At 41.9% G+C, this 14,017-nt stretch overlaps 1 protein-coding gene across 1 annotated transcript; it reads left to right on the top strand.

Annotated features, from left to right (window-relative positions):
• The first annotated feature begins 2,092 nt into the window (after positions 1 to 2,092).
• lactbl1a (lactamase, beta-like 1a) lies at positions 2,093 to 7,966 on the top strand. The gene is made up of 6 exons (XM_041946645.1): positions 2,093 to 2,198; positions 4,043 to 4,146; positions 4,239 to 4,396; positions 4,835 to 5,055; positions 6,718 to 6,823; positions 6,988 to 7,966. Exons 1-6 carry the CDS (start codon positions 2,093 to 2,095, stop codon positions 7,964 to 7,966), a joined length of 1,674 nt encoding a protein of 557 aa, XP_041802579.1.
• The last annotated feature ends 6,051 nt before the right edge of the window (positions 7,967 to 14,017 follow it).

The following is a 14,017-nucleotide window of genomic DNA, read 5'->3' as shown; positions in this document are numbered from 1 at the left end:
CCTGCCCATGGACAACTGGGCCTGAGTTAGCTAAGTTATTAAACCACCATCACAGCTTGCCCAGTGGTTAAGTTGTCAGTATCCCTCTACTTCTTTGTTGTTCCTGGTCTGCAAGAATCTGAATGTTGCCATTGCTGTCTTCCAAGTAGATCAATGGATGCATAGATTACTCGGAGGAGTGATGCATCACAATGACTCATAAGCACTAGGTTTGGTATGGCTGGTCCGCAGCATCAGAGAAGATGTATCCGAGGTGCTTCGTGTTGAGGATGCCCTCTACTTCTCTCTGCAGTCTGCAAAACTGTCTCTGTGACTGTTCGAGAGTGCGGAGATCTTCACCGATTTCATTTCTTCAAAGCATCAGTATCTATACTGTCCAATATGTCAAGATTCATGCAGCTTGTTGTCATGCATTTAAAGATTATTCCCCACCCACTTGATGGCTTTTTTTGCTGCATGTATGCCAGTACCATTTCTATTAGTGTTTTTAAATTGGTGAACTTTATGTATATTATTTACCAGACATTTACAAGTTATGTAGAACTTTTTACGTATCACTTGAATATGGTATTTGTAAGTTATAACTTTGTAAGTGTCATTTACATGGTACGAGGAGTGGATAGGAACTGCCAAATCAGCAGGCTAGACTGTCAGAACATCTATCCAGACTCTTCAAGTCAAAAGGAGTCAACACCCTAAGAGGTCTGGTAGTATACCCTCCACATGACCCACCCACTGAGGAAAGCTTGAGTGATGTATGACATCATCACACTGCATCAGGGAAACAGCAAGGACCCTGGACACGAGACTGTGTGAACACCAGGAAACACTGTATGAGGCCCACCATCCTGTGTTTATCCGGCACACAACATGTTTTCATCTGGTCTGACTCAGCAGGGCTTCTCTTCCACATCAATGTGAGAAAGAAAATATAAATACAGAGATAACTGAAACGATAATTCATGATTTTACTTCTGCACTGCCACCTGAGTGAAATACTTATGAATGTATTACATATAATGACACCACAGCAAGTTCTTTTACGACATGAAGGCCATGGAAAGTTGAAAGCTTCTGGGTGAAAGCTAATAAGTGGACCTTGGGTTTTGAATTTCTGGACCATAGAAATGTTCCTTGAGCTGAAAAGAGATTTTGAAATCAATTAGAGTTGCAGTGCTGATGCATGATTCTTCAACAGTATTTTGCTGCTGTTCCGACTATAATTACCCACATTAATTATTCTTAAGCAGTCAAAATGTGTGCTTTTGAGAAATGGTTTCTTTAAAGAACCCATGTTGGCTCTACATCCTTTCAAATTCTCTTTAATATTTAACAGAAAAAATCGTTCAGTCTTTGTCTTCACACTACCATCAGACCTGTGCTCATGCATACATGGTAAACATCATTCATTTCCACAAGATACTTAACCCTACCCTCTGATATGGTGATGAAGAGCATCCAGCAGTGGATGAATGATGCGTTTGTGGAATTAACCCCAGAGGATGTGAGATGATTTGATTGCTGAGGATGAGTGCTTAGCAGTTTTCCATTCTACAGTGCTCCTTATATTTAGCTCCACAGCTGAATCTCCCAGCAGATTATGATGTCACGGTGGAGTGGGAATAGAATCAGCCCTTCCTACAGAGCCAGGGATCACAGCCGGGATTAAGTGCATCTAGGTAGTGGTCTGTAGCTTGTGAATGCTCAGGAGCAGTAGAGCTGAGTTCATGCTGTCCTGCTGGCTTTCCCCTCTGGACCTTGCAGAAAATGAAATTGTGGATTTTTGCTTTCAGAAGAACAATGACACAAAGATAATGAGTGACACCTAAGTCTTGTTTTCCCTACTTTGGTAAGTTCAATTATTTGTCCTGCTGCTGTTTGTGAGAGCCATTTTCATGAAAATTGTTACCTTTTCTGCCAAACCAAACATTTTACAAGTCAACAGAAAAAGAAACATGTCTCTGTCAAATGTGATGAAAAACTGGAGGGAAAACTGGCTAATGTTGAGGTACATTCATTCTTTAACACATTTACTAACATTAGTATGTTTGTTGTAGTCTGTATTTGCAGCCCATACCAACCAGGAAGCAAGATGAAGGTGAAATGGACCATGCTGGGCATGGTTGTCTTCTTTCTGCTCTCTGTGGTCATGACCTGCTGCTTCATATGGCAGTACAGGATGCCAAAGCTGAAGACAGGTAAGGTTCATCAAGCCAACATAGAGGTATACCCTCAGAACACCCACAAATAGGCTTTTACAGACATTCAGTATGACTTTCCAGCCTGGAACTACTTTTGGACGTTGTCTTTTTTAGCCTCTTTGGTGTAATTGCTCATTTGCAGGAGCTGCAGCGGGATTAGACAAAGATGGAAATAGTAGCAGCAGGATTACCAGCCACGTTAACGCAGACTTTAACTCCTGCTGAGACAGGAGGATGAAGAGCTGAGCAGTACTGGATGATCCTGGATAAAATGACAAGGGGCACTGTCTTTATTTGCCCATGCTTTGTATCTGACATAAATCTGAATTTGGCACAGGGACAGGTCAGTGTTCAGGGTGTACTGTCTGACTGTGTCAAATGCATTGTGCCTGGAGGAATCAGTGAGTCACATAATAAAGCAAATTAAACCTTGAAGCCCTGGTAAAATTAAAGCAGGCTGACATATTTACAGCACTTACTAGTGGACTGCACAACATGATTGTTTTATGGCTAGTGTATGCATTGATGCTGGATTTCTGTAACAAAAAATGTGTTCCTCACTATTCACAATCATTACTCAGTAGATAAGATGTTAACACTTAATTCCAAAGCATCTGTATATAATTCAGTACAGATATATTACAAATCTGCAGAATTCTGTCTTACTATAAGACTGTATTAGATACTATGCTGTATTAGTAATATATTAGAACATGTCTGGCAGTGTTAGATGTGTGTCTCCACAATTAACCAGTGCATCCAACTGGACAGGCATTTTTCCTCACTTTTAGGGCCATGCTAGTCATTTATTGTTAGGTTCAGTAAAATATTATCCATCAAAGAAATAATTCATGGAAAAATGCCTTTTTTTTAGTATTTAGAGATTCTGTGAAGATGAGTCTTGGCCTTGGTAGTTTAGTGTCTGCATGTATTTCAAACTTGCAATTTTTTACATTGTGAACTGGAGATGTGGCGCAGTATGCCAAACTGTCTAATAGTCACTGTTCTTAGACTGTGCCATGAGTCGTGGGGTGACCACTTGATTGGCAAATGTGGAGAGCATTTACATTTTCATGAACTGGATTATATGAAGAAAGGGTAACTAAACAAGGGTGTTCTAATTAAAGATGCCGCTGCACAAGTGGCAGAATGACAACAAGAATGAGAAGATCAGAAATGTAACTGGGGGCCAGGTCAGGCAGCGTCTGATCAACAGGATTTTGTAGTTTATTCTGAAGTTTTACAATAAGTCAGTGGAGGGAAGCAAGAACAGGGATAATGTGGGACTGGCGGCAAGTTCTAGTTAGTTTGAGTGCAGGGGGCACTCCTGATGCCTCTTACTATTGCATTATCCCCTTTGCTGATGTTACACTGCAGATTTTTCCTCTGCGATGTTAAATGTTAAAGTCTCGACAGTCAAGATTCAGGTGAGCAAGATGCATTCATACAACAGAAAAAAAACATGTCAAATACTAAATTCTTGTTCATGTTATGAATTCAATGAAATTCAGCTTAGCTCTTTTTGTTAGTATTTTCTCCAATATTGTTAAAAGTTGCTAAAACTAAATTTGACTCACATGTTGGGACATGAATTTTGTTCTGCTTTTCAGGTCTCTGTGGGTATGAGTCAAAAAAAGTTGAGTTTATCCATCAACCACGCAAGTTGTGAAATAATACACATTTCAACAACTCCAAGGCTGTCTAATTTATAGTGGGCGCTGTATTTTGTTATCCAGAAACTGACTTTTGTTCAGGTAAAACAGAGCTCAAACCTGGCAAACTTGTGTGTTGTGTTTACATGTTTCGTACATAATGAGACTGCCTTTTCACCTTTTCCACAGAAATGGATGTGGAAAAAGCAGCAATACAAGAGATGTGCCCTCTTTTCCCTGAGCCTGTGCCCCTCAAACATCCCATCACATCGCTGAGGGCAGCCTTACAAAAGGTGAATTTCTTTCAACTAATTTTTCGAATTAATATTAAAGTATGGATTCTGGATATGGCTATCGTTATTCTGACTGCAATTTCTCTGAGCAGATAGATGTACTCCTGAGTCTGAGCGTTCGCGCCACCAACTTGCCAGCCATATCAGCCATTGTGGTTTTAAATGACTCTATTCTGTGGAATGGAAACTTTGGGAAGAAGAACATAAGCGACCCCTCCTCATCTGCACCCAATGAGTACACAGTGTACAGGTGAGATTTACAGTCATGTGGTGTGGTGAACAGGTGTGGAAGAGATAAAATATGACAGAAATATGACGAAAGGGAAGTAGTGGTGATTTTCTACATGCCATATATTTAATTATTAATATTACCAGTCCTAAAAGCTGCTCAGCCAGTCCATAATGTTAGCAGCTCAACCTGCAGTCAAATTCTTCTATTGGATACTGCATTTGATCTGAGGATTACTGTTGGAATTAGGGGTAGGGGTTAGGATTAGACCTTCATTGTATGAGGAAAGCTACACATAGGACCTGTTATCAATTAGACTGAACCACTCACTAAATTAAGTGCTTAAATCTGATCTGTGTACCAGCAGTAGGAATACCATTTATTATTAAACCAAGATACATTTATTTAACGAAACGGAATAAGCATGTGTTGCATTCACTTGAATTACTTTGATTGTAGAATTGCAAGCCTGTCTAAGATCTTCCCCACACTGATGCTTTACAAGCTGTGGGAGGACGGTCTGATAGACTCTCTGGACGACCCTTTGGAGAAGTACACTGACAACTTCACCATCAAGAACCCACTGGGGAAAAGTGATGAGCCAACATTCTCGTCAGCGAGGACCTTCGGCAGTCGCTCTCCGGCACTCACCCTGCGCAGGATGGCTAGCCAGCTTTCTGGTAACACCAAAATCTGTTCTAATGTCATGATGGCCATCTTTGATAAAGTATTTCTTAGTCACTTTGGTACATTTCTCAGATCAGAATTCAAAATTTCAAAATCACATGTTCAACCTCCACATGATCGTCACCTACACATAAAAAATTGCAATTTCTTCTTTCTCCTCTTTCTTTTGAACAAATCTTTTGCAAATGCTTTGGCACACTCATGCAAATGATTATGTACAATTGCTTATGTTGATCAAAATGTATTAAACTGGTTCTCTGTTGAATAGTCTTATCCCCCAAAACATCTAGGCAGTAGTTCATTGAATCAGTCATTACATGCATAATAGTTGAACTAATTATAATCTCTCAAGCAGATTTTCTATACATGAAACATCAATTCAGTGTGATCATTTGACCAAGAGCTTTGGGCAAAACATCAAAAATCTTGTGTACAGCTGGACCAGAAGTTCCTAATGGGTCGGATTGTCTGTTTTAAAAAGTGTCAGGTGCAGCCGCCCCAATTCCTCTGTCAGTAAGGGGGTTTCAGACACTGTTAATAAAAGAATGTGGTTAAGGTTAAAGAACAAAACATTACTGCAGGTCTATGATTGGATGTAGACAGCAGATTGTCTCATGAAAGTCCAGTGCACTACATCCTCATCCACCATCTGGACTTCTTCACCCTGAGTTTCTGCATTTGCACTGAACGCTGCATTGGACATAACATTTGAGGTGCAGAAACAACCAACATAACCAAAAATTCCTTAGATTCTGGACTGTGACACATTTGTACCACCCACTACAGCAACTTAGCTAACCTGGCCTCACAAGAACACAGAGAGGAGCTATAATTACACTGAGCTGTGTCCAGAGATGGAGCTAATCACCTCTGTGCTCTCAGAATGAAACGGAAGGATTAACAGAGTGGGAAGTCCTGTGGAGGATTGTCTATCTGCACACAGATTCAAACCATAACACATGATTAAGGTTGAATGCTTTTATATCGGTCTTGGAAACTTTAATGTCTGTACTAAATGTTATGGCTATTTATCCAAGTTGAGACATTTCACACCAAATTGACTGACTGAGTGACTGACCAACACTGCCAGCCGTAGAGCCGCTGCTAGCGTAGCCAAGAAGTCCTCATGTGGATTTACCCCACCTATTTTTTTGTAAAAGACACCGAGCTGATTTAAATTCAGACCTGTGTAACAAAAATGTGTTTGACATATGTAACCAACTGATAACAGCTGCTTCGTGGCCGATCCTGTCCAGTAAATGAGCCATATCAGTGACAGTGAAATACTCCCAAAAACTATACCACAGATCATATATAGAGTAGCCACCGATCTCTTCAGGTGTTTCCATAGAGCAGCCACTTTTGGAATGGTGGCACAAGCTCCTTATCACTCTGTCTATTGAGGTAAAGTCTTTTGGCTTTTTTAAAAGTGTGTAAATGCATGGATTCCATGCACTGTTCTGATGCATATTAACAGAATAATGGTAATGTTAAGAGGTGGGTAAAATCTTATGCAGATATCTGTTAAATGTTTTCATGTATGATTACTAAGCATAATTCTGTCTGTATAGCAGCCAGTGCATTTATGGATTCATGAGCAGCCCACAGACTTATTCACCAGTTGTACTCATTGAGGTTTTCTTCTATTTTGATAGGGTTACCCAGAAGATTAAGGTCAACTAACCTCCTTTGGAGTGGAGATACAGAAGCAGCTCTGGATTTGTTACAGGATGATGTCCTTGTGGCAGATCCAGGCACAAAGTAAGACTCTATTTCTTTCCTGTGGTGCTTTATTTTTTGACAATCTGTGCATTTCTATGGTCTGAAATGAAAATGGAGTTGATGCATATTTATAGAAGCTTTGATATTTTGCATCCTAAGGGAGCTTGCAAACATATGTTGCATTATTGTCTCCTTTCATTCAGATGCCACTACAGCAATGTTGCTTTTTCCTTATTGGCCAACATCTTGGCCAAGAAGGTAACTGGCTCAGACTTTGAGACATGGGTGTCTGACAATATCCTGGAGCGGCTCAGCATGGAGGACACTGGTTTCAACTTCACTCCAGCCATCCAGAGGCAGATGGCTGTGGGTGTGTACAGCAATGGCCAGGCAGCTCCCCTTTACAACCTCGGCTGGTACCGTCCTGCTGGCCAGATGTATTCCACAGCAGCTGACATGGCCAAGCTCATGATGGCTTTGCTGGGCAGTTACGGCAGGACTCTGCTCCGCGAGGACACCCTAAACACCATGCTGACCCCAGTCTTCCGATGCCACAGCAGCTACTTTGCCAACTCCACAGGCACACCATGGGAAATCAATGAGCAGTTTGGCTATGATGTAGTGAGGAAGGATGGGGACCTGGACGGTTACGCAGCCACCCTCTCCCTAGTGCCACGGCTCAAGCTGGGACTAGTGGTCCTGATGGCCGGGGTTCGGCCTGCAGACCAGGACCTTGTAAGCCAGGCCTACAGCTATCTCATCCCGGCAGTGGAGAGCGCTTTCAGGGATGCTCGACAAACTCTCAGACCACCACCAAGCCCAGTTCCATACGTGGGCTTTTTCACTTACAGGAATATGACTTTCTATGAGATTAAGGTGGACTCAGACAGCGTGTTGGTCATGCAGCAGTTTGGACCACAGGTGGACACAAATTTTCCATCCAACTACCGAACTATTCGGCTGGATTACCTGCAGGACAGGGTGTTCAGGGTGGTGTTTGAGAGCCCATACCCTTGCAAATTAAAGGTTAACAGTGCCTCAGTGTCCCTGGAGGCACAGGACAGGCAGCTCTTCAACTTTTACCCCTTCAACAAGAAAGGTGTGTCACCAGGGTTTGATTCCCCAGGACTCAACACCTACAAGGTGACCAGGATAGCTGGTAAACCATACTTTACTTCATAAAGGCAGGAATTCAACTTGTCACCATAACTGCCATTTTTGCAAGAAAATTACAGTTTTTGACTGTTAGGTCAGTTGTCATGTGTGATTAGTGTCATGTGATGCTCTCTTGCTAAGGTTAGGCTATTCTTCTCCTCCCTCTTCTTCTTCTTCCTCTTACTATTATTATTACTATTATTATTATTGTTACATACCAATTCTATTATTCAGTTTGTCCAAATCTCCATAGGAATCTATGAAACAGATCTACTGTAACTGTTCACTGTATAAATGTTTGCTGAGTCTTGTTTGTTTAATGGACAATGTGGTAGCAATCATCCTCAACCTTTAAGTGCCTACAGTGTGACCTAGAAAGAGAAAAATCACAATTGAGTTGTCAAGTTTTTCCAGATTCAAATCCACGGGGAACCATGTAAACATGTTGTCTATTCACAATAAAGAGTAAAGTTACAATATGTTAAATAAAATTCAGATTATATAATTATGTATGTGTTTATTAAGCATTAAGTGGTAGACATACAGTTAACACTGAGGTGACCAGACATAAACCTCACAATATGTGACTTGCACAACACAGAGCAACCAGAGTCGTCTTGTCCTAACATGGCTTGGTATGACGATCAGCTAAGACGTTGGTGGGGGGGCTGGCAGTTGTTTTCAGAGAAACAGCACTGATAAGCCCATTGTACACTAGCTGCTACACTCAGCAGCTGACAGCAGACACAGTTGCTGGTGAACATAGTGGAGTATTTAGCAAACAAAGAGTCAGTGGGGACCAAAACAGTGCTAAAAAGAAGACTTCAATTCATGAGGTGAATGAAAACATGACTCCAAATGAATGGTCATGCTGTCTTTGTGTCTACTGGATGTTCATAGGCAACTGTTTGCTAACACATTGACCATAACAACTTTATCAGGTGATAATATGTAAAAAAGCTATACTGTAGCTTTAAAAGTACTAACATGTACATTTAAGAAGTGCACCTTTAATGGCGTCATAAACATTGCCCGTTGTCTATCATAAACTACACTTTATGGGTAGCCAAACCCTCTAAATGTAGATACAATGAAGCAGTGCTGTGTACAAAGCTACAGAGCAGGGCTGGGAGACCTTCAGAGAGGAGCAAGACAAAATTCATTCCACATCACAGAAAGCAACAGGATAAAGACCACGATCCCGCTGTTCAGTGCTGTGACTGTCATGCTAAGAACACCTGAAACCAGAGAGCACCAGCTTTATATCACTCAAGTCTTCTTACGACTCTTATGACTTTTCAATGGGTGTTTGACTATATCTTCTTGTAACAGGAAGGAATGCATGAGGCAATGACTCTCAATTTATTCTAAACAAGCTTCTCAGGCACCACTTTATTTTTACTGTACATAAAAAATATTGCTGATTACTTATTATTTTTCCACCTGTACGCATTGTGAAAAACTGTTCTCATGTAAAAGGTTAAGGCACATGTTTATAGTGGCTCTGAATAACAACACTGGAAGGCAGAGTTAAATACCATTTTCTAATAAGGCACGGCAGAGACCTAAGGGAGCAAGTTTCTGGTGCTCATTAAGTTTATTATCAGACAGTTTGCAGTCCGTACTGGGGAACTTTGGTGCACAGATTCCTGGTTTTCGATGCAGCTTCTTGTTCTTATACTGTAACATAGGTTCCCCTTAGGGACACCAAAAGTCACTCATTTTGAAGGGTTAATATCTCTTTAAATGGTTAATAAGACATGTGCTACTGTTTCATAGAGGAGCATCAACTTTTGGGTTGCCAGGCTGTGAAAAATCCTTGACCATTAAACTTGCTTTATTCTTTTAAGCACTTGAAAACCCCTCAAATGCAGCAATTTATCCCCCTACTCTCTGGCAAAGTGGCACATAATATATGGGCTAAAACGCAATTTAACATGTGTATAATACACAGATATAGAATATTTGCATGGTACTTACTATACTTACGCAAAGTGTAGAGAAACTCTGACAGCTTTGATGGGGTGATTGAGGCATACGGCAATGTACTGTATGTAGGTCATAAGTCAGTAAGTCATATAAGTCAATAAGGCACTGGAGGCTCTGCTCAGCTGAGCAAAGCTGTAGCTGGTGGAGGCCAAAGCAGTGGCTGTGTGTTGTCACCCCGCTGTGCCTGCAGAGTTCAGATCACTTGGCTGAGGAAAGATGCTGGAGCCTCTCTGTGTGAAGTCGATTTTTAAAGAGAATTCATGTCTTGTCTGATTTCAACATACAAAGTCAAATTCTGTGAAAAAACGCTGTAACAACCCCGTATTCCACAATGTCGTCTCGGCCCAGGGACAATCAGACAATATACCTTTAATCAGAGCAGGGCAGGGGATTTATCAACAAACAATATCAGAGAAGTACTAGTTTAAAGGGTAATTCCCAACCTTTATGGTCCAGGAAGAGAAGCTTAACAAAACCACTGCATTCAAAATCAAACACTGAAAATAGTGACTATATGGTCTGCTAATTCCTCAAACCTTTATTTGATCATTCCTTTCACACTGTTCACAAAGCTCATACAAAGTTCACTGCAGGTTTGGACACTTTCATGTCCTAAACTGCTATTCCTCTATGTGGCCAGCAGGAAAATCACATCAAATCTAGATTTTGCTTCGAGATAAGATCATTTCCACATCAAACTAATGTTTTACAATAACTACTTACACACGGCTTTCTGCTTAAGTCAACATTTGTCAGATTTATAAATGAGGCCCCAAGTTCAAACAAACAACTTTAATAAAAACAAATCCATCTATAATGTTGCAAAAACAGTTTGGATATTGTCATGCTTCAACAGGATTGCTGACCATTCTCAGTGCTACAGTAAGGGTCGTTACCCTGTGGGGAGGGTTAGGGTGATCACAGGCAAAGGGCTGTCACTCATCTGTTAGTCACATCACATTTTGGCATGAGAGGATAATATTCTCCAAGTGAACTCCCTCTGCCTTTAATAGGCGGCACATTTTCTCATCCACCGAGTTGGATTGTTAAACAGTGAAATGTAGAGAAATGTAGTTGTTAACTATCTAAAAAACACTAAAGCAAACAACATCTATTTCGAGGGATACTCCACCATCCGATCTGACACACACAAAGTGTGAAGGTTAAAGAGGCTTGTTTGTTAACACCAGCTGGGCCACAAACATCCCCATATGACTCGACCTGCAAGCTCAGACAGATCAGAATAATTCTGGTGCCTGTGTCTGGGCCACACTATGCACTTGCAGATGATCACATAGCCCCCAGCTATAACAAGTCTGCTGATGACCAGTCTTCTTACTTGGAGGTTTTATAACATCTTGTCTAATCTTCAACAATATGTAGCATGCCTGATGAGAATGAACAAAATTCTGGATCAATGCTTTGGTCATTTGGATGGCACTTATGTGTCAATGTCACGTCCTCCTCTATGACCGTCATATCATTAGGGACACATGGAAATGAAACAGAGTGACTCTCAAAAAATAAGAGCCAAACAAGGAGAAAGGGCGCATGGTCACCACCACCAACAGATTTTAAGAACAAAGTTGAGGCAGGCAGCAGAAACCAGTCCCTCAGTGTGATGACCCCTCAGTCTCTCAAACAATCTAATACAATCAATCCACACAAGGCTCCTGGTCCAGACGGACTCAAAGTCTAGAGTTCTAGAGGTATGCACAGTCCTACTGGGCCATATTTTCACCCAACTGTTGCAAATATTCTTCAGTTCATACTTTGTTCACCTGGCTTGTTAGGCAACAACCATCATCCCTGTACCAAAAACACCAAACTCAGATTTCCTAATGACTTCAGACCATCACTTACAAATATCAAATATATATTTAAGGAAGACAGTGAGGGAGATGTCAGATGAGGCTGCTAGGTCTAGTCAGTGGATATGGATCAGGAGAAATAATAGTAGTTGGGGGGTGAAATAGGGACAGTGGGGGGGGGGGGGGGGGGGGGGGGGGGGGGGCAGAGGACATGCATGCCTAACCTGGCGGGAGAAGAGGTTAAAGTCTGAACAAGACACCTCTCCTCTGCTCTGCTTTCCCCACCCCATCTTCTCACTCTGCCAATAGGAAGAGAACCAGGAAGAGGAAGTTTAGATAAGGTGGGGGTGTGGCCAGCTAGAGTCTCTCTTTGGGACCATGCGGCCTGTTCAGGTGAGTTTGCGTTGTAAGATACAGAGTTGGCTTGTTTTTTGATCTTTTTGGTTGTATTCCTGTTTTGTTTGCTTCTTGAAGGAAATGTTAGGGTTTGTTTTCCTGCTTTGTTTGCTTTTTGAAGGAAATGGTAGGGTTTGTTGCTTCTTGAAGGAAATGTTAGAAGAGGCTGTTAAATCTAGTCTGTGGTTTAGGCCTCCACCTTCAGCACCCTCTAAATTTTCCACCCCCTACCCGAACAAGGGTCTGTATCCAATCCCTACTTTCATCTTTTGACTCTACCTCTTTATTTTCTACCCCCTACCCGAACCAGGGTTTGTATTCCCACCCTGCTTTTTTGGTGCAGTTGGTGAGAGGCAGGGGTAGATGATGGTAGTGTGGCAATTACATTATACAATTACATGTGGCATCTAGGCCTGTGGTAGCATTGTAGCAGATAACAATAGCTAAAGCGGTGGTAGTATGATACTATCTTAGCAGTTAGTTAGCAGTTAACATTAACAGTATAGGTGAATCTAGCTTTATTGTCTTCTTCTGTTCCTCCTAGCAGGTAGCGGTTAGCACTTAACATTAGCTAAATGGTAGCATCGGAACTGTATTGTCTTCTTCTGTTCTTCTTAGCGGTTAGCATTAGCAATAGTTAAATGGTAGCATCGGTACTGGCCACTACCTGGAGCATCTCTGGGTCAGTTGAATGTGGCGGTGCTGTTTAGATTGTGTAGGAGCAGTGTGAACTGGCACTAGGGGGGGTGACTCTGGGACGCCGGAGTTCACTGCCTAACCTCCTGGAGGTGTAGTGGGACTAAGTAGGCGAAACACTGTTGAAGGGAGGTTTCCACCTGATGACCCCCAGAGACGTGTTAGGAATCACTGCTCTTTGGCAGGTATAGAGGCAGATTAGAGCTCCAAGGTTCTTCACTGAGAATGAATCCTCTTTTTGAGCACAAGTATCTTGTGTTTAAATTAACTATAAAGAACTCCAATTTCCAAACAGCAGAGTTTATGCAATTTGCCTACCAAGCTAATCCTGGTGCTGAGGACTTAAACTGCCGGTGTCCTCAATGTGAGCAGCAGTCTGGTCCTTTGGGTCAGAGGATTCCAGACACAACAAGGTGTCCTCAAGGTGCCTGCATCATTGTCTGAATATGGTCCTGAATGTGGGTGTTCCTTAGGGATGTGTACTATGTCCAATGTTGTTCTCAATATCCCTTGTCCCTCACCTCCCTTATCAAGTATGCCAATGATATGTCCCTGGTTGCCTGCCCACAGGAAATGAACTGCCAGTATGTCAACAGCCTTGCCTCCTGGTATGAAGGCAGCTTCTTCCAAGACCAAGACCAAGGAGCTGTGTCTTGGAGACAATAGGAGAGCAGGTAGTGCAGGCCCTACAAGCCAATCAGTAAGAAGGACCAGTAAGTGGAGCAAATCATTGATTTCAAAAATCTGGGAACAGTGCTAGACCATAAACTCACCTTCCAAGACAATGCTGACTTTATCTACAAGAAAGCAATTGCCTCAATTTTCTGAGAAAACTGAGAAGCTTTAACAGCAGCCAGCACACCATGTCCCTGGTCTTCAAATCACTAACTGAGAGCATTCTCACATTTAACATCATCTTATGGTCTGGGCACCTCTCAGTAAAACAAAAGAACTAACTGACACAAGTTATCAACCAGGTCAGCGATGTCACTGGAGACAACTCCAACTCCAGGACTTATTTTCTCAATCCATAGGCAACGGGCAATCCAGATCTACAGTGACCCCCAACCCATTCTCTCCACATCAGGCTGCAGACCAAAATTCCCAGTGGCCATGAAGAACGGTTACATCCATCAGCTGTGAGTCTCAGTAAAACTTTTGCCAATCATCACTGCAATCCCCAAAG

This window comes from Chelmon rostratus, chromosome 10, assembly GCF_017976325.1.
Source record: "Chelmon rostratus isolate fCheRos1 chromosome 10, fCheRos1.pri, whole genome shotgun sequence".
NCBI lineage: Eukaryota > Metazoa > Chordata > Actinopteri > Chaetodontiformes > Chaetodontidae > Chelmon > Chelmon rostratus.
Note: the sequence above shows the minus strand (reverse complement) of the source record. Positions and strands in the feature narration are given on the sequence as shown.